General features: G+C 39.4%; 1 protein-coding gene across 1 annotated transcript in view; it reads left to right on the top strand.

Annotated features, from left to right (window-relative positions):
• FAM227B (family with sequence similarity 227 member B) overlaps positions 1 to 20,364 on the top strand; it is a 295,156-nt gene that overhangs the window by 63,687 nt on the left and 211,105 nt on the right. Inside the window, exon 12 of the mRNA XM_023227241.1 lies at positions 15,839 to 15,965. Within this exon, the coding sequence (XP_023083009.1) occupies positions 15,839 to 15,965 (127 nt within the window). The remainder of the gene's footprint in view (positions 1 to 15,838; positions 15,966 to 20,364) is intronic.

Raw genomic sequence — 20,364 nt, forward strand, 5'->3', positions numbered from 1 at the left:
CTTTGTCCTTTTCTACTGTTATCAGTTAAATGTCTGTTTTATCTTATAAGAATAGCTACTCTTGCTCTTTTTCTGTTTTCCCTTTGCATGGTAGATCTTTCTCCAACCCTGAGGCTGTGGGTATCATTATATGTGAGTTGGGTCTCTTAAGGAAAGTAGATAGATGAGTCTTGTCTTTTAAGTCAACTTGCCACTCTGTCCCTTTTAAGTGGGGCATTAAGACCGTATGCATTCAAAGTAAGTATTGATATGTGAGATTTTGATTCTATTGTGAAGTTCTTAGCTTATTGTTTTGTATCTTCTATTATGTAGTTGCTTTATTGTGTATGTGGGTTATATACTTAAGTTTAATTTTGTGTTAGTAGGAGTCATTTTTTTGTTTCTACATTTAAAACTCTCTTAATGATCTCTTATAAGGCTGGTATAGTGGTACTGAATTACCTTAGTGATTGCTTGTCTGAAAAATATTCTGTTCCTCCTTTACTTATGAAGCTTAGTTTAGTGGGATATGAAATTCTTGGTGGGAATTCATTTTCTTTGACAGTGCTGAAAATAGACCTTCAATCTATTCTGGCTTGAAAGATTTCTGCTGAGAAGTCTGCTGTAAGCCTGATGGGATTCCCTTCATACATAATCTGACCATTTTCTCTAGGTGACTGTAAGATATTTTTATTAGCATTGGCCTTAGACACTCTGGTGACTATATGCCTTCATGATACTCATTTTGTATGGTATCTGGCGGGTGTTCTCTTGATTTCTTAAAACTGAATGTCTATATCTCTAGCAAAATTAGGAAATTTTTCTTGAATTATTTTTTCAAATATGTTTTCCAGGTTGTGAACTTGTTCTCCTTCTCTTTCAGGAATACCAGTAATTCATACATTTGGTTGCTTTACATAATCCCATTTTTTGATACTTTATTCTTTTTTTTAATTATTTTTTCTTTATTTTTGTCTGATTGGGTTAGTTCAAAATACTGGTCTTCAAGCTCTGAAAGTTTTTCTTCTGCTTCGTCTAGACTATTGATAAAAATTTCAGTAGTATTTTGAAATTTCTTCAGGGAGATTTTTATTTCCAGTGCTCTAATTGATTTCTTTTCATGATGTTTAGCTCTTCCTTCATTCCCTGAATTGCTTTAGAAGTTTCTTTGTGTTGACTTTTAATCTTTTCTTGAATCTCATTGAGCTTCCTTGCAATCCATGCTTTAAATTTTTACTTGTCATTTCTGAGTTTCTTTTTTGGTCAGGAACCATTGCAGAGGAACTAGAGTGATCCTCTGGTGGTGTTGCAATATTCAGATATTTTTGGTGTCAGAATTTTTTTTTTTTTTTGGAGACAGTCTTGGAGTCTCATTCTGTCACCCAGGCTGGAATGCAGTGGCACAATCTCAGCTCACTGCAACCTCCACCTTTCAGGTTCAAGTGATTCTCCTGCCTCAGCCTCCTGAGTATCAGGGATTACAGGCATGTGCCACCATGCCCTGCCAATTTTTGTATTTTTAGTAGAGACGGGGTTTCACCATGTTGGTCAGTCTAGTCTCAAACTCCTGACCTTGTGATCTGCCCACCTCAGCCTCCCAAAGTGCAGGGATTACAGGCGTGAGCCACTGCACCTGGCCCATGATGTCAGAATTCTTATGCTAGTTCCTGCTCATCTGGAGAGGAGTGGGTGGGTCTTTTGGCTTTGCCTCTATTGCCTTACGGTGTTTTGGCTTTGCTTCTATTTCTTTATGCACTTCTGTGGGCTGGTTTTATATTGAGCTGTGCAGTTTGACCTACAAGTTGGTCAATAGTGCTTTCAGGTGAGAGCCAGTTGCAACATAAGCAGGTAGGTATGTACCTGATCTTTGTTTATTGAGGTGCTCTCTGTTGTTTCAAGTGAAGGACTGGACATTGGAGTACCTGGTGCCGTAAGCTAAGCTTTCTGTTCTGTGGGGTTGGAGAGACACAGCTGCATCAAGATGGAGCCCCTTGCTTTCCCACAGATACACAAATGGCAAGCACAGGCACCTGCCCTGAGGAGGGTTAATGGGAGGAGTTCCTTATGAAGTGCACTAAAGACTTTGCAGGGAGTTGAGATGGCTGCACCAGCTTCTTGTCCTACATAGGCAGGAACTTGATCTGTTTTCCTATTACACAACTGTTCCAGGGCTCATGACTCCTAGTTTAGATTCATATTCTAGTCTATCTCTGGACTACAATGAGGTTGAGAGCCACAATAAATACCTGTTTTGTGGCTATCTGTTGGAGTGGTTTCAGGGCATAATTTAATCTCTGAACCTGTTCAGACAGTTTTATGGCTCACCTATTTGCCAGTGCAACAGTACTGCTGCTGCTTGTAAATGGTGGGTGGGTAGGGGGCAGTCTTCACCTTTGGGCCCACATGAGTGAGTTTTTGTTCTGGTGGTGGTGGCTGGTTAGGTCAACCTAACTTCAGGCCCTGGGGAAGAGGTCCAGTGCCTGTAGAGTTGGAACAGGGTAGATAGGGTAGAGGGAGATAATTCCCAGGCTCCTAGATGGCTTGCAGAACAGTGAGTATGAGTCCTGAAAGGGCTGTGCCAGAATCAGGGGAACCCAAAGTTCAAATGTTGGTTGTGGTGAAGAGTGGCGGGTTGGTCCCTGGATCACTGGCCAAACTCTTAGGTGGTGGCAGGTAGAATGCTTAGATGATGGAAACCAGGGGCAGGCAGAACACTTAGTTGGGGGGGAACCAAAAGGAATATCACAAACCTGTGGGAGTTGGGTTTTCAGAATGGCTCTGGACTGCAGATGAAATGTTCAAGTAGGGTAAGGTTGGCCTTTCACTGAGCAGGGGAAGATCCCTCAGCTGGGGCAGTGGAGACTGGCAGCTGTGGGGCACATGGCACACTTGTACTTCACTCTTACCCAAGCAGTGCTGGACTTCACTGTCAGAACAATGCAAAGGTGCCAAGCCTTGTTTGTTACCTCTTGGAGTTTTGTCACAGAGAAATGCAGACCTGTGATGGACAACAGGTGTTTAGGTGGATCCAGGGCTGCTGCACTGGGAACCCAAGTTGACAAGCCCTGCCTTGCAAGGAGCAGTGTGGGTAGGGGTCACACGGTCTTCAGTCTTGGTACTTCCTGGAGAAGTGCAGAGTTGTGACCACCCACAGTATTCAGGCAAAGTTGGGGCTGCCACATTAGGAGCCCAAGTCAGCAAGCCCTGCCTGGTGAGGAGCAGTGGGGATAGGTGGTCACATAGTCTGTAGCCTGGGTACTTCCTGGAAAAGCTCAGAGCCATGACCACCCAGGTTCAGGTAGGGGTGGGACCACTCTGCTGGAACCCCATGCTGGCAAGCATTGCCTACTGAGGAGCAGTGGGGCAGTCTGGCCGCTTCTTTGCACCATGACTGTAGCCTCTGTTGGGGCTACAGCAGATGGCACTGCACTACTCAGGGGTTCAAGACCTGTAGGGCTCCAGGTGGGCTTGGATGGTTCTTCTGCAAAGACTCTCGGTGGCTCTCTGTCTCAATCTGGAGGCTCCTGGGGGTCAGGAATATCTCTCATGTCTGGGATTGCAAAGGTCTATCACAGAAGTGTAGATCCCCTCAGGACTCTCACTCACTCACCTTTCCCTGCATTAGGGAGCTTCCCCCAACTCTACATCAGTTCTGGGTGGGCAGCTGCCTGGCTTCAATCCTCTTTGTTCTTTGTTGGTCCTGTTGCTTCCTTGGTGAGTCTTCATGGGATCTCGTTGACAATCCACTTGAGGAACTAGTATTTACTCACCAGTTTGTTTCATCTCCATGAGAGCAGCGTATACTAGCTGCTTCCCATCTGCCATCTTAAACTCCTTTATACATGACTTTCTAAAAGAGGTAGCAACAGCAAAGTTAAGTGAAATGAATAATTATGAAGCCTTAATTGTTAGTTTTATTCTCTATCTGAATTAAGTTTTTTCACAAAACATTGTCAGATTGACTGGATTTTTAACTCTTACCTGTTTATGTCCCTCTATTAAAGGTACAAAGAAGTAATAAAATGGCCAAAAGCAAGTTATAAGAAAAAAAGACATATGTATTTCATAAAGTAAATACTAATTTCTAAGGTGGCTGACTAGATGCAATCAGGAGGAATATCTGCTACCAAGGGACTGGGATATTGGGAAGACTGGTGCACTCTGAGCATGTCATCAGAGGGAAGGCATTGAGAGTGGATGTAGGGAGAACACACATGCTGGGCTGGAGGGAGAGGAATATGGGAACTCTGCATGGGGCTGTCATGCATGGGGACTTCTTCTTGGCCCCAGTGACTCCTGGGGAAGAGGTGAGGTGAGCAGGCAAGGGACAACCGACTCTCACCAGGGACCTCTGGAATCCTGGCAACAAAGGACCAGTGACCCCTATGGACACTTGAGCTAGCAGGGAGAGCTGGTTGGAGATATGTTGGGGCAGAACTCTAGCCTGTGCAGAGGCCAGAGGGATTAGTGCGGGAATGTCTGTGATGGAGCACAACAGGAATGCCCATACCTGAAGGCTTGCCATGCTGCCCTAGGAGACTTTCATTTTAGGGGAACTGTCAGACCTGAACAGAGCAGGATATCCTTGCCTGGGAGATGGGCCAGTCTGACCTGAGTGACCCCCGTCTACCAGCCTTTCCTTTGGTCCAGCCTGTCCATGGTTGCTTGCGGTATGTCATTGGATGACCAAATGGGCTGCCTCCTGGGGGTCTACATTAAAGCTCTTGCAGTGACAAACAGTGCCTGACCATCAAGAGTACCAGCAGAATGGCCCCTGTCTGATGAAGTGCTTTCGCTGGCACCACACATCAGAGTGTTGTGGCCTGTGGCCCAAGAACACTTTGGCCCACCAGCACAGCAGGTTTCTAACCTCAAGGGGCCAGGGATCAAAGCTGGGGCAGGATACCAGCTCTCCAGAGTTGGAACACCCTGCCCAGGAGTGCTGGGCTGAGCTGTATAGCTTTCTAATTTCTTTCAGAAACAAAATCAATAAACTGAACCCACCTTATACCACAATTAAACCCCTGACAAAATCAAATAAAAGAAAAAAAAATCCAAAGAAAGCAACTTTAAAGATTGAAGAAACATCAGCTCACAAAGATGAGAAGGAGTAAGTGCAAGAACTCTGGGAACTCAAAAAGATAGACTGCTTACCTCCAAATAACTATGCTAGTTCCCCAGCAATGGTTCTCAGTCAGGATGAAATGGTTCCCGGGTCACTTGCCAAACTCAGTGAGCCAGTCAAATCTGCGTATATCAATAATAACCTAATTCTAGATATAGAATTTAGAATACAGATTAAAAAGAATTCATTGAAACTCAATCCAAGGATTCTAAGGAATGCAATAAAATTATACAGGTGGTAAAAGACAAAATGGCCATTTTAAAAAAGAAGAAGCACTGATACAGCTGAAAAACTCACTTCAAGAATTTCAGAATATAGTTGCAAGTATTAACGCAGAATAGACGAAGCTGAGGAAAGGCTCTTCACAGCTCAAAGACTGATTCTCCAAAATCAACCAGTCAAACAAACACAAAGAAAAAACAATAAATATGAATGAACAAAACCTTCTAGAAATATGGGATTATGTAAAGATACCAAATCTGTGACTCATTGACATCCCTGAAAAGGGGAGAGAAAGCAAGCAGCATGGAAAACATTTCAGAATATTGTTTATGAAAAATTACCCAACTTTGCTAGAGAGGCCAACATTCAAATTCAGGAAATGTGAAGAACTACAAAATACTATACAAGAAGACCATCTCCAAGACACATAGTCATCAGATTCTCCAAGGTTGACATGAAAGAAAAACATTAATGGCAGCTAGAGAGAAGAGACAATCACCTACAAAGGAAACCTCACCAATTTACCAGCAGACCTTCCAGCAAGAGCCCTACAACCCAGAAGAGATTGGCAGCCTATATTCAGCATTCTTAAAAGAATTTCCAAACAAGAATTAATATCCAGCCAAACTAAACTTCATAAGTGAAGGAGAAATGAGATCCTTTTCAGATAAGCAAATGTTAAGGGAATTCACTACCAACTAATCTGCTTTATAAGAGGTCCTGAAGAGAGTGCTAAATATAGAAAGGAAAGATTTTTATTGGCCACTAAACCAATGAAATTATAAAGCAATCACATAAAGAAGTCTGCATATAACCAGCTAAAAACACAGTGACTGGATTAAATCTGCATATATCAATAATAACCTTGAATGTAAATGGGCTAAATGCCTCAATTAAAAGGGACAGAGTGGCAAGTTGAATAAAGAATACCCAACTGCATGCTGTCTTCAAGAGACCAGTCTTACATACAATGATACCCATAGGCTCAAAGTAAAGGGATGGAGAGAAATCTACTTAGCAAATGGGAAAAAAGCAGAAGTTGCTATTCTACTTGAAGATAAAACAGGCAGAGGCAGAGCACAATGGCAGAATAGAAGCCTCACTGATTGTCCCCCCACAAGGACACCAAGTTAACAACTGTCTACACAGAAAAAAACACCTTCATAAAAAACAAAAATCAGGCAAGTGCTTATAGTGCCTGGTTTTTAGCTTAATATCACTGAAAGAGGCACTGAAGAGATAGGAAAAGCAGTCTGAAATCACCAACACCACCCCTCCCCAACCCCCAGTAGTGGCAGTGTAGTGCAGAGAGCATTTCTGGGTGCTGGGGAAAGGAGAACACAACATTGTGAGGCAGTTAATCAGTGCTGTCCTGTTAGAGCAGAAAGAAAACCAACCAAACTCAGCTGATACCAGCCCACAGAGGGAGCATTTAAACCAGCCCTAGACAGAAGGGAATTGTGGATCCCAGTGGTCAGAACTTGAGAACCTATAAACCTTGCCACAGAGGGCTACACATTCTGTGTCTCCAAGTAAATCTGAAAGTCTGGGCCATAAGGACTGCAACTCTTAAGCAAGACCTATTACTGAACTAGGTCCAGAGACAATGGACTGGAGTGTGCAAGCAACATATTGACACATCAGTAGGGGCAACCAAGGGAGTACTGGTTGCCCAAAAGAGTACTCCTTCCTTCTGCTAGAGGAAAGGAGAGGGAAGAGTGGGGAGGACTTTGACTTGCATCTTGGATACCAGCTCAGCCCCAGCAGGATAGGGCATCAGACAGAGATGTGAGGCCCTTATTCCAGGCCCTAGCTTCCAGATGACACTTCTAGACACACCATGGGCAAAAATGGAACACACTGCCTTGAAGGAAAGGGCCCAGTCCTGGCAGCATTATCACCTGCTAACTGAAGAGCCCTTGAGCCCTGAATAACTAGCAGCAATACCCACGTACTACAGTGAGGGCCCTGGGTGATACTCTGAGACTTGCTGGCTTCAGGTTGCAACATGGCCACAGGCAGGAAGAGCACCAGGTGGGCTCTTGGGGTCCCTGATTCCAGGACTTGACTCTTGGGCAGCATTTCTCAACCTGCCCTGGGCCAGAGAAGAGCCCACTTCCCTGAAGGTTGTGTCCCAGGCCAGGCGGCATTCAGTAAGAGCTGATTTAAGAGCCTGTGGCCCTTAAGGAAAGATTGGCTGATAGTCTGGCAATATTACTCATGGCATGGTGTGGCAGTGGCTACAGGGTGAGATGACTCTGCCTTTGGAAAAGGGAGGGAAGAGTGGGAAGGACTGCATCTTGTGGTTTGAGTGCCAGCACTAAGGTTTTTTTCTGTAGTCTCTGGCTCCCAGGCAGCACACCTGGACCTACCAGGGGCCTGGGGAACCTCACCACCCTGAAGGGAAGGACATAGGCCTGGCTGGCTTTGCCACTTGCTGATTGTAGAGCCCCAGGGCCTTGAGCAGACATATACAGTAGTCAGGGAGTGATTGCTGCAGGCCTCAGTGAGACCCAGCACTGTTCTGGCTTCAGGTCTTACCCAATGCAGTCATAATGGTGATAGCCACAGGAGTGCTTATGTCACTCCACCTACATCTTTAGGTATCAGAACAGAAAGAGAGATTCTGTATGTTTGGGAGAAAGTAAGAGAGGAGAACAAAAGCCTCTGCCTAGTAATTCAGAGAATTGCCTCCGCAAGTCTGCAAGAACCACAGTGTTACTGGGCTTGGGGTGTCCCTTAAAGTAGATACAGCTTGTATCACAACACCCAAGTTATTTCAAGTATCTGGAAAGCCTTCCCAAGTAGGACAGCTACAAATAAGCGCAGACAGTGAATATTATAATAAATACATAACTCTTTAATGCCCAGACACGAAAGAACATCAACTGGCATCAACACATCCATAAAAAGACTTCAGCAATTAACTAAATAAGGCACCAGGGACCAGTCTTGGAGAAACAGAGATATGTGACCTTTCAGACGAGATTTAAAAATAGCTGCATTGAAGAAACTCAAATCAATTCAGAGTAACACAGAGAAGGAATCAGAATTAGATAAGTTTAACAAAGAAATAGAAATAAAAAGAAGCAGAAATTCTGGAGCTGAAAATGCAATGGGCACACTGCAGAATGCATCAGAGTCCTTAAATAGCAGAATGGATCAAGCAGAAAAAAGAATTAGCTTGAAGATAGGCTATTTGAAAACACACGAAGGGGCCGGGCGCGGTGGCTCAAGCCTGTAATCCCGGCACTTTGGGAGGCCGAGACGGGCGGATCACGAGGTCAGGAGATCGAGACCATTCTGGCTAACACTGTGAAACCCCGTCTCTACTAAAAAATACAAAAAACTAGCCGGGCGAGGTTGCGGGCGCCTGTAGTCCCAGCTACTCGGGAGGCTGAGGCAGGAGAATGGCGTAAACCTGGGAGGCGGAGCTTGCAGTGAGCTGAGATCCGGCCACTGCACTCCAGCCTGGGGAACAGAGCGAGACTCCGTCTCAAAAAAAAAAAAAGAAAACACACGAAGGAATCAAAAGAAGAAAGAATAAAAAACAATGAAACATGCCTATAGGATCTGGAAAATAGCCTCAAAAGGGCAAATCTGAGTTATTGGCTTTAAAAAGGAGGTAGAGAGATGGGGTAGAAAGATTATTGAAAGAGATAATAGACAATTTCCTAAACCTAAAGAAAAATATCAGTATCCAAGTACAAGGAGGTTATAGAACACTAAGCAGGTTTAACCTGAAAATTACTTAAGATGTTTAATAATCAGACTCCCAAAGGTCAAGGATAAAGAAAGGATCCTGAGAGTAGCAATATATAAGAAACAAACAACATACAATAATGCTCCAATACATCTGGCAGCAAGCTTTTCAATGGAAACCTTGGCCAGAAGAGAATGGAATGATGTATTTAAAGTGCTGAAGGAACAAAAACATTTACCCTAAAGTAGTATATCTGGCAAAAATATCCTTCAAACATGAAGGAGAGATAAAGATATTCCCACACAAAAGCTGAGGGATTTCATCAATACCAGACCTATCCTACAAGAAATGCTAAAGAGAGGACTCAAATCAAAAAGAAAAAACATTAATGAGCAATAAATAATCACATTTACAAAACTCATTGGTAATAGTATACAGAAAAAACACAGAATATTAAAACACTGCAACTGTTGTATAAACTACCCTTATCCTAAGTAGAAAGACAAAATAAAGGAGAAACCATTAAAAAATTATAATTTCAACAACTTTTTAAGACATAATACAGTAAGATATAAATAGAAACAACAAAAAGTTAAAAAGTGGGGGGCCAAATTTAAAACGTTGAGTTTTTATTAGTTTGTCTATGGAAATAGTGTTATGTTGTTACCAGGTTAAAATATGGGTCTTAAAACAGTATTTGCAAGCCTCATGGTAACCTCAAACCAAAAAACACACAGTAGATACACAAAAAATACAAAGCAAGAAACTAAAGCATGTCACCAGAGAAAAATCACGTTCACTATAGGAAGACAGGAGCAAAGAAAGAAGGAAGAGAAGATCACAGAACAACAAGAAAACAAATAACAAAATCACAGAAGTAAGCCCTTATCAATAATAATATTGAGTGTAAGTGGACTAAACTCTAATTAAAAGACTGGCTGAATGGATGAAAAAACAAGACTCATTGTTCTATTGCTGACAAAAAACACACTTCACCTATAAAGATACACATAGACTGAAAATAAAGGTATGAAGAAAGATACTCTATGCCAATGGAAACCAAAAAGGAGGAGTTGCTATACTTAGACAAAATAGACTTAAATACAGAAACTGTAAGAAGAAACAAAGAAGGTTATTATATAATAATAAAGGGGTCAATTCAGCAAGAGGATATAACAATGTAAAAATATATGTGCAAATCAATAGCGAGAAGAAATTTGGAAAGCAAACACGTGGAAATTAAACAATATACTCCTAATGACCGGTGGGTCAATGAAGAAATTAAGAAAGAATTTGAAAAATCTCTTTAAAACAAATGATTATGGAAATACAGCATGCCAAAATCTATGGAATAGAGTGAAAGCAGCACTAAAAGGCATATTTATAGCTGTAAGTGCCTACATCAATAAAGAACAACTTAAAAGAAACAGTCTCACCATGTATCTTAAATAATTAGAAAAGCAAGAGCAAACCAAACTCAAAATTAGTAGAAGAAAAGAAATAATAAAGATCAGAGCAGAAGTAAATGAAATTGAAATGAAAACAACTGACAAGAAAGATCAATAAAACAAGTTTGTTTTCTGAAAAGTTAGAAAAAATTGACAAATCGTTAGCCAGACTAAATAAAAAAGACAAGATACAAATAAAATCAGAAATGAAAAAGGAGACATTGCAACTGATCCTGCAGAAAGTCAAGGGATTATTAGTTGCTACCATGAGCAACTGTATGCCAATAAATTAGAAAATCTAGAAGAAATTGACAGATTTCTAAATATTACCACCTCCCAAGATTGAACCTGGAACAAATTCAAATTGTGAACAAAGTAATGAGATCAAAGCCATATTAAAAAGTATCCCAGTAAGGAAAAGCCCAGGACTTGCTGGCTTCACTGCTGAATTCTACCAAACATTCCAAGAAGAACTAATACGAATTCTACTCAAACTATTTCAAAGAAAAAGAGGAGGAGGGAATACTCCCAAACTCATTCTACAAGGCAGTATTATTTGGATACCAAAACTAGACAAAGGCACATCAAGAAAAGAAAAGAAAACCACAGATCAGTATCAGTGATGGATATTGATGCAAAAATCCTCAATGAGATACTGCAAACCAAATTCAACAATACATTAGAAGGATCATTCATCAATACCAAGTGGCATTGATTCCTAAAGTGGAAGGATGGTTCAACATATGCAAATCAATCGGTGTGATACATCATATTAACAGAATGAAGGATAAAAACCATATGATCATTTCAATTGATGCTGAAAAAAAGTGCTTGATAAAATTCCATATCCCTTCATGATAAAAATTATCAAAAAATTGGTGATATAAGGAATATACCTCAGCATAATAAAAACCATATATGACAGACTCAGAGCTAGTATCATGTTGAATGGGGAAAAACTGAAAGTTTTTCCTCTAAGATCTGGAACATGAGAAGGATATGCACTGTCACCAGTTGTTCAACATAGTACTGGAATTCCATGTGAAGAGAATGTATATACTGAAGTTGTTGGTAGACCATTCTGTAAATATCTGTTAAGTCCATTTGTTCTAGGGCATAATTTGTGTGCATTATTTCTTTGTTGACTTTCCATCTTGATGACCTGTTTGGTGTTGTCAGTGGAGTATTGAAGTCCTCCACTATTATTGTGTTGCTATCTATCTAATTTCTTGTGCCTAGTAACAATTGTTTTACAAATTTGTGAGTTCCCATGTTAGATGCATATAAATTTATGGTTGTGACATTTTCCTGTTGGACTGATTGCTTTATCATTATATAAATGTCCCTCTTTGTCTTTTTTAACTGCTGTTGCTTTAAAGTTTATTTTGTCTGATATAAGGATAGCTACTCCTGCTCCCTTCTGGTGAGCTCATATGGTAGGCCACAAAACAAGTCTCAATAAATTTAAGAAAATCAAAATTGTATGAAGTACTCTTTCAGACCACAGTAGAATAAAATTAGAAATTACTCCAAAAGGAACCCTCAAAATGATACCAATACATGGAAGTTAAATAATCTGCTCCTGAATGATCTTTGGGTGAACAATGAAATCAAGATGAAAATTGTAAAATTCTTTGAACTGAACAATAATACTGACATGACCTATCTAAACCTCTGGGACACAGCAAAAGCAGTGCTAAGAGGAAGGTTCATAGCATTACATGTCTATATCGAAAAGCCTATAAAAGCACAAATAGACAATCTAAGGTCACATCTCAAGGAACTAGAGAAACAAGAACGAACCAATCCCAAACCCAGCTGAAGAAAATCAACAACAAAGATCAGAGCAGAACTAAATGAAATTGAAACAAAAAAATATAAAAGACAAACAAAACAAAAAGTTGATTCTTTGAAAAGATTAACAAATTTGACCATTAGCATGATTAAGCAAGAAGATAGAAGATCCAAGTAAGCTCAATTAGAAACAAAATGGGAGATATTACAACCGATACCACAGAAATACAAAAGATCTTTTAAGGCTACTATGAACACCTTTATGCTCACAAATTACAAAATCTAAAGGAGATGGATAAATTCCAGGAAATATACAACTCTCCTAGATTATATCAGGAAGAAATAGAAACTCTGAATGGAGCAATAACAAGTAATGAGATTGAAACGGTAATTTAAAAATTGCCAAAAAATAATTTCAGGATCAGATGGATTCACAGCTGAATTCCGTCAGACATTTAAAGAAGAATTGGTACCAATTTTACTGCAACTATTCCAAAAGATAGTGAAAGAGGGATTCCTCCATGATTCATTCTATGAAACCAGTATCACCCTAATACCAAAACCAGGAAAGAACATAACAAAAAAAGAAAACTACAGACCAATATTCTTGATGAACATAGATGCAAAAATCCTAAACAAAATATTAGCTAACCGATTCCAAGAGTATATCAAAAATATAATACAACATGATCAAGTAGGTTTCATAACAGGGATGCAGGGATGATTTAACATACCCAAGTCAATAAATGTGATACATCACAAAAACAAAATTAAAAACCATATGATTATCTCAATAGATGCAGAAAAAGTATTTGACAAAATCCAGCATCACTTTATGATTAAAACCCTCAGCAAAATTGGCATAGAGGAGACATACCTCAGGGTAATAAAGTCATCTATGACACATACACAGCCAACATTATACTGAATGGGGAGAAGTTGAAAGCATTCCCCCTGAGAACTGGAACAAGACAAGGATGCCCACTTTCACCACTTCTATTTAACATACTGGAAGTTCTAGCCACAGCAATCAAACAAGAGAATGAAATAAAGGGCATCCAAATGAGCAAAAAGGAAGTCAAACTGTCACTCTTTTCTGACGATGATTGTATACTAGAAAACCCTGAAGACTCATCCAAAAAGCTCCTATATCTGACAAATTAATTCACTAAAGTTTCAGGATACGAAATCAATATACACAAATAAGTAGCACTGCTCTATACCAACAACAACCAAGCTGAGAATCAAATGAAGAACTCAGTCCCTTTTACAACAGCTGCAAATATAAAATAAATAAATACATAAATAACTTGGGAATATACCTTACCAAGGAGATGAAAGACCCCTACAAGGAAAACTATAAAACACTGCTGAAACAAATCATAGATGAGACAAACAAACAAAAACACATCCCATGCTCACAGATGGGTAGAATCAATTTGTGAAAATGATCATACTGCCAAAAGCAACCTACAAATTCAATGCAATTCCCATAAAAATAACATCATTTTTCTTCACAGAACTAGAAAAAATCATAAAATTCATATGGAACCAAAAAGCCCACACAGCCAAAGTAAGACTAAGCAAAAAGAATAAATTTGGAAGCATCATACTACCTAACTTCAAATTATACTACAAGGCTATGTTACCAAAACACCATGGTACTAGTTTAAAAATAGGTATGTAGACAAATGGAACAGCATAGTAAACACTTAAATAAAGCCAAATACTTGGAGTCAACTGATCTTTGACAAAGCAAACAAAAACGTAAGGTGGGGAAAGGAGACCCTATTTAACCAATGGTTCTGGGATAATTGGTAAGCCACATGTAGAAGAATAAAGCTGGATACTTGTCTCTTAACTTATACAAAAGTCAACTCAAGACGACTCAAAGACTTAAATCTGAGACCTGAAACCATAAAAACTCTAGACGATAACATTGGAAAAACTCTTCTAGACATTGGCTTAGGCAAAGAGTTCATGACCAAGAAACCAAAAGCAAATTCAACAAAAACAATTAGGTGAGACTTAATTAAACTAATAAGCTTCTGCACAACAAAAGAAATAATCAGCAAAGTAAACAGGCTCCCGAGTGGGTGCAAATGTTTGCAGACTATGCATCCGACAAAGGACTAATATCCAGAATCTACAAGAAACTCAAACGAATCAGCAAGAAAAAACAAATAATTCCATTAAAAAGTGGACAATGGACATGAGTAGACATTTCTTAAAAGAAGATATACACATGGCCAACAAACATATGAAAAAACGCTCTACATGACTGATTATCAGGGAAATACAAATCAAAACCACAATATGATACCATTTTACTCCTGCAAGAATTGCCATAATTAAAAAATCCAAAAAAATATATGTTGGCATGGGGTGTGGTGAAAAGGGAACACTTTTTCACTGCTGGTGGTAATGTAAACTAATAAAACAACTATGGAAAACAGTATGGGATTCCTTCAAGAACTAAAAGTAGAACTACTGTTTGATCCAGCAATCCCACTACTGGGTATCTACCTAGAGAAAAAGAAGACATTATATGAAAAAGTCACTTGCACACGCATATTTATAGCAGCACAATTTGCAATTGCAAATACATGAAACCAGCCTAAATGCCTATCAACCAACAAGTGGATAAAGAAAATGTGGTGTGTATATATATATATGAATACTACTCAGCCATTAAAAGGAATGAAATAATGGCATTCACAGCAACCTGGATGGAGCTGGGGACAATTATTGTAAGTGGAGTAACTCAAGAATGGAAATCCAAACATCACATGGTCTCACTTATACGTGGGAGCTAAGCTATGAGAATGCAGAGGCATGCATATAATGGACTTTGGGGATTCAGGGGGAAGGATGGGGGGGATGGGAATGGGAGGGACACGAGGGATAAAAGCCTACAAATTGGGTACAGTGTGCATTGCTCAGGTGATGAGTGCATCAAAATCTCAGAAATCACCACCGAAGAACTTTTCCATGCAATCGGACACCACCTGTTCCCCAAAAACTATTGAAATCAAAATAAATTTTTAAAACAACAACAACAATCCAACCCAATAATTTCATCTTCTTCTCCCTCCACTGGCTGTGACTCAGACTTACTTTCTCAATAAATTGTGCTAGTGTTTATAAAAAGAAATAATCTGTTCACAAAGCCGCCTTAATGTGCAATTTGCCTATATAAGAAACCTGCACATGTACCCTTGAAGATAAAATAAAAAGTTAAAAATATTAAATAAATGTGTAACTAGTTTTAAAAACTAAAATTAAAAATCATAAGGAAACCAAAGAAATTTAATTTCCAGGTGGTTGAAGGGAGTGGAGAGGGTGGCATTGCTCCTTACTGAAACATATTCCAGTTCAAATTTGGCTTTCAGGCATAGTGATGTACATTAATTTATATAAATGTGATTTTAGAATTTAAAAAATGGCAAATTTTTATTTGGTTAATAAATTGTAAGGCAAATTTAAAAAATAATAATTTCTTTCGCAGCTGACATATATTAAAATTTAAAAATATAAAATTAATCTGATATAATTTTATTTTGGTAGATATATCCTGATTGTTTGGCACAAGCCATATATGCAACATTCCATGAAGCATTTCCAGAATCTAGTTACCTCTTTAATGATGAATTTAAAGAAGATCTAGGGAATACCATTTTTCTTTGGTGTTCAGGTATGAATATATCATTTAAATATTGATCACTGTTTTGGTTTCTAAAATTTTGGGGTTGCAGTATTTTATTTATTCCATCCAAAAATATTGGTAGTTCTTTTTCTCACAAAGCATGCCATGGCAATACCCATGTGTTAAAATAAATGTTATTTACTTTCTTCTGAAAATTTCATTTTACCATAATTAATTACTTATTAAATTTAGAAGCCAATATCTTATAAGCAATGGAATTATTATGGAAATATTATGGAAAATTATTATGGAAATGTCACAGAAATAAAGTCATACCATGTATGTACTATATTTGAACCATACATGTTTTAAACTGCTTTTAGAATACTACTTATATTTAATTAGCAAATAATATTATTTAGGAAAAATCTGGAAATAATTTAATTTCTCAGAGAACATTAATCAAGGAAAACCTGTTTTTTAATCACTGTGTAGGTGAAAATGGTAGGATTGAAAAGCTAAAGGAAAGTAAAACTCAATCCTAGAAAATTTATCAAGAGATTTAAGTACTAGGGTTTAAAACTAAGGTTGAGGAATATAGTTTCATGTTCCTGGAATGACCTCCTGGCGTTTTTTAATAAGATTATTATTACTAACCACCAGAAGCTATTAACTGTTTTCACATAGTTCTTGTAAATATTTCTATCTAAATGTTATCTGATTTTTAAAACTGCTTAATGTCAGTTTTTACTAACCAAATCACTTTTATAAGAAAATATTTTATACCTTATGGAGGGAGGCTTTGAGAGGTAGAGACTTGAAAATAACCCTGAGAAACCACCTATGAATACACATAGGTAAGAATCTCCTGCTAGTTATATAAAAAATCAAATTAATTCAAACATAAGAAACAAAAACGAAATGACGGCAGCATTCATACAAAGATACAATAAGAAAAGAACATGATGAAGGGTAGAATAATGTTCTACAGACCTGTTATGAACTGAATTGTATCTTCCCTAAAATTCATATGTTGAAGTAAATTCCTAATCTCTACTACATCACAATGTGACTATATTTGGAGGTGTGATCTTTAAAGAGGTAATTAAGGTTAAATGGCATTACGTGGGTGGGCTCTAATCCAATATGATTGGTGTCCTTATAAGAAGTGGGAGAGATAAATGATATGAGCAACATGGTGGATTAGGTTATATCAGCTTTTATCTCTCTCACACACACACACAAAATAGTTAGACTGCTACCCATGAACAAAAATAGTCCTAGAAGGGCTTAAACGTCATGTTTAAAACCTACAGCAATACAGTACAGCAAAACCCAATAATTGCACAGAAAGGATTTCTGGGGAGATTGACATATGTGAGACATCTATATACACCTAGGAACAAAGAAAGGTGGAGAATATCAGAATCAGTCATGAGGCAGGTACCACTCTGGTCTCCAGTGGCCTGCTCTGTAAAGGATCCTAGCAGCCTTTTCTACTAAGGACTTCAACAGTTCCTGAGGCAGCCACACACTCCCTGCAGCTTTCACATCAGATGTCCCCTTAGTGTTCATCCTTTTTGTCTTGAGGACACTGCTGGCTCTTGCCACTGAGATGGTTAACCAACAGCCATTGCTGTTTTGACCTCCTGGAGAGAGAGAGAGACACTGCTGTGCTCCAACCTCAATAAGAAGCCACTGTTGTGCTATCCAGGGCTACTCGCATCCAAAACCATGCATGCCACAGAGTCCAGAGCCACAGACACCCTTTGCATACTCACATTCTAGGCCTCAGCGTTGTTGCAGGAGCATGCATGTCCATGTTTCATATTCCAAAGTCATTTCCACAGCAAGCTAGCCTGTACCTGGGACCATGGAACCACTTTTACTCCACACATGTCTGCACTTTAAACTCTAGCTCTACAGCTGCTCTATAAACACCTCATATGGACACCAGAGCCACTGCTGCAGCAGCTGCATCAGCATTGTGGACTCGAGAGCAACAGTGAATTTGCACATGCCCATGCTCTGGACCCCAGATCCCAGGGCAAACACCTGCACCCATGACACTGGACCCACTGCAACACCACCTCAGATTCCTGAGCTCTGCATGAATTTATTCTCCAGACCTCATTTTCTCATTTCTCCAAAAGTTCACATGCCTCACACACTATTATTAATGCTGCTACAAAGGAACCTGCACCATAGGCACCAATGTCCCTACTGCCCCAGACCCTGGAGCCACTGACCCTTCATGTGTATTCATACTCCAAATCCTGGCACCATGGCCACTTTGTGGGCACCGGACATCAGACACTGATGCCACCACCACCACCACGAGGATGCCCACAAACTGAACCTGGCATTTTTAGGAATATCTGTGGGCATGAATTCCACTATGGGAGAAAAAGAGATTAGTAAGATCCCAGCAGCCTTTCTAACTGAAGATCCTAACAACCCTCACAGCCATCGCAGACACCGCTAGCCTTGGCGACTGAGGATGCTGCAGTTTTCACTGATGCTGACTTCATCTGACAGAGCTGCATGGAAAATTTAAGCTGTTGCATGCTCACCAAGCCAGAAATACGACACCTCACCTAGCCAATGCCTTCACATCCACCCATAGTTGAAGCTCTTTCCCCACCAAAACCAACATGTAAATTCTGGAAGAGGTGACTACACCATCAAATGTGCAGACATTAATGCAAGGCAAAAAGAAACAAGGAAAACAAAGAAACATGATACCACCAACAGAATGCAATAATTTTCTAGTAACCCAAAATAAATGGATACTCAATAATTTCCTGATAAAGAATTCAAAATAATTGCTTTAAAGAAACTAAGTGACCTAAAAGAGAATACAGATAGACAACTAAACAATAGAAAAAGATACTTGAACAAAATGAGATCAATAAAGAAATAGGAATTTAAAAAACCAGAACTCTGGAGCTTAAGAATACAGTGAATGAAATAAAAAATGCAATAGACAGTGTCAACAGCAGACTTGATCAAGCAGAAGAAGGAATCTGTGAACTCTAAGACAGGTCACTTGAAAGTATCCAGTCAGAGGAGCAAAAGGAAAAAAGAATGAAGAAAGGCTACCGGGTTTATAGGAAACCATTGAAAGAGTTAAATTTTACATTGCAACCTTTTCAGATGAAGAGAGAGAAAGGGGCAGGACCTGAAGCCTTGACCCACTGGAGCATTTGCACCCCCTGGTACCCAAAGTGAAGTAGCACCCAACCCCTTGGGGACCCAAAGTCTCAGCCTACCAGAGCATCCTCTTTCTCCAGTGCCAAAGCTGAGGCAATGCTCCACCTTCCATGGACCCTAAGCTTAGGTCCCCCAGAGCAGTTGTGCCTTCTGGGGCCAAACTGATGAAGTGCTCCATGTTCCATGGAATCAGAAGCTTGGTTGAGCTGTTCTTGTTGAGTAGGCTGAGGAAAAGGAGGAAAAAGAGGGATTGGTCTTGGCAGTGGTAGAGGCAGATGAAAATCCATATGTAAGTGAACCCAAGTACTTCAATTTATATTCTTCAAGTGTCAACTGCATGATTAGACTCTCTCCTGACTTGCAAAGTTTTTGTTGAAAAGTCCACTGAAAGCCACCACTTTCCCTTGCATGTGAGGAACTTTCTTTCCCTTATTGCTTTCAAAATTTTCTGTCCCTGATTATTTTATTAACAGTACAATTTTATTGACTAATACCTTCATGTTGTACATTAGATCTTTAGACTAGTTCATCGTACGTATCTGCTCCTTCATAACCTCTAACCTATATCTTCACATTCATGCTCTATCCCACCCACCTTGCCTGGTCCCAGTAACCAATGTTTTATTGTTTATTTCTGTATCTTTGATTTTTCTTATTTTCCAAATATCAGTGAGATCATGAAATATTTTTATTTCTGTGTCTGGCTTATTTCACTGGATTATTCCTTCCAGCTTCTACATTGTGGGGCAAATGGCAGGATCTCCTTTTTTAAAATATTAGCTAAATAATATTCTGTTTTACATAAACACCAAAATATTTTTATCCATTCATTAATCAGTAAGCACTTAGGCTGTTTCTATACCTTGGCTATTGTGAAGAATGCTGCAATGAACATGGGAGTGCAGATACCCTTGTGATGTAGTGATTTCATTTCCTTTGGGTAATATACCCAAAAGTGAGATTGCTGGGTCACATGGTAGTTCTGTTTTAAATTTCTTTAGGAACTCTCATACTGTTTTCCTCAATAGCTGCATCAGTCTACATTCTTACCAATAGTGTATAAGGGTTCCCATTTATGCACATGCTTACCAAATTTGTTTGTCTCTTGACTTTTTTTTTTGAGACAGAGTCTCGCTCTGTCGCCCAGGCTGAAGTGCAGTGGCGGGTTCTCGGCTCACTGCAAGCTCCGCCTCCCTGGTTTATGCCATTCTCCTGCCTCAGCCTCCCGAGTAGC

Source organism: Piliocolobus tephrosceles, chromosome 6 (genome assembly GCF_002776525.5).
Source record: "Piliocolobus tephrosceles isolate RC106 chromosome 6, ASM277652v3, whole genome shotgun sequence".
Lineage (NCBI taxonomy): Eukaryota > Metazoa > Chordata > Mammalia > Primates > Cercopithecidae > Piliocolobus > Piliocolobus tephrosceles.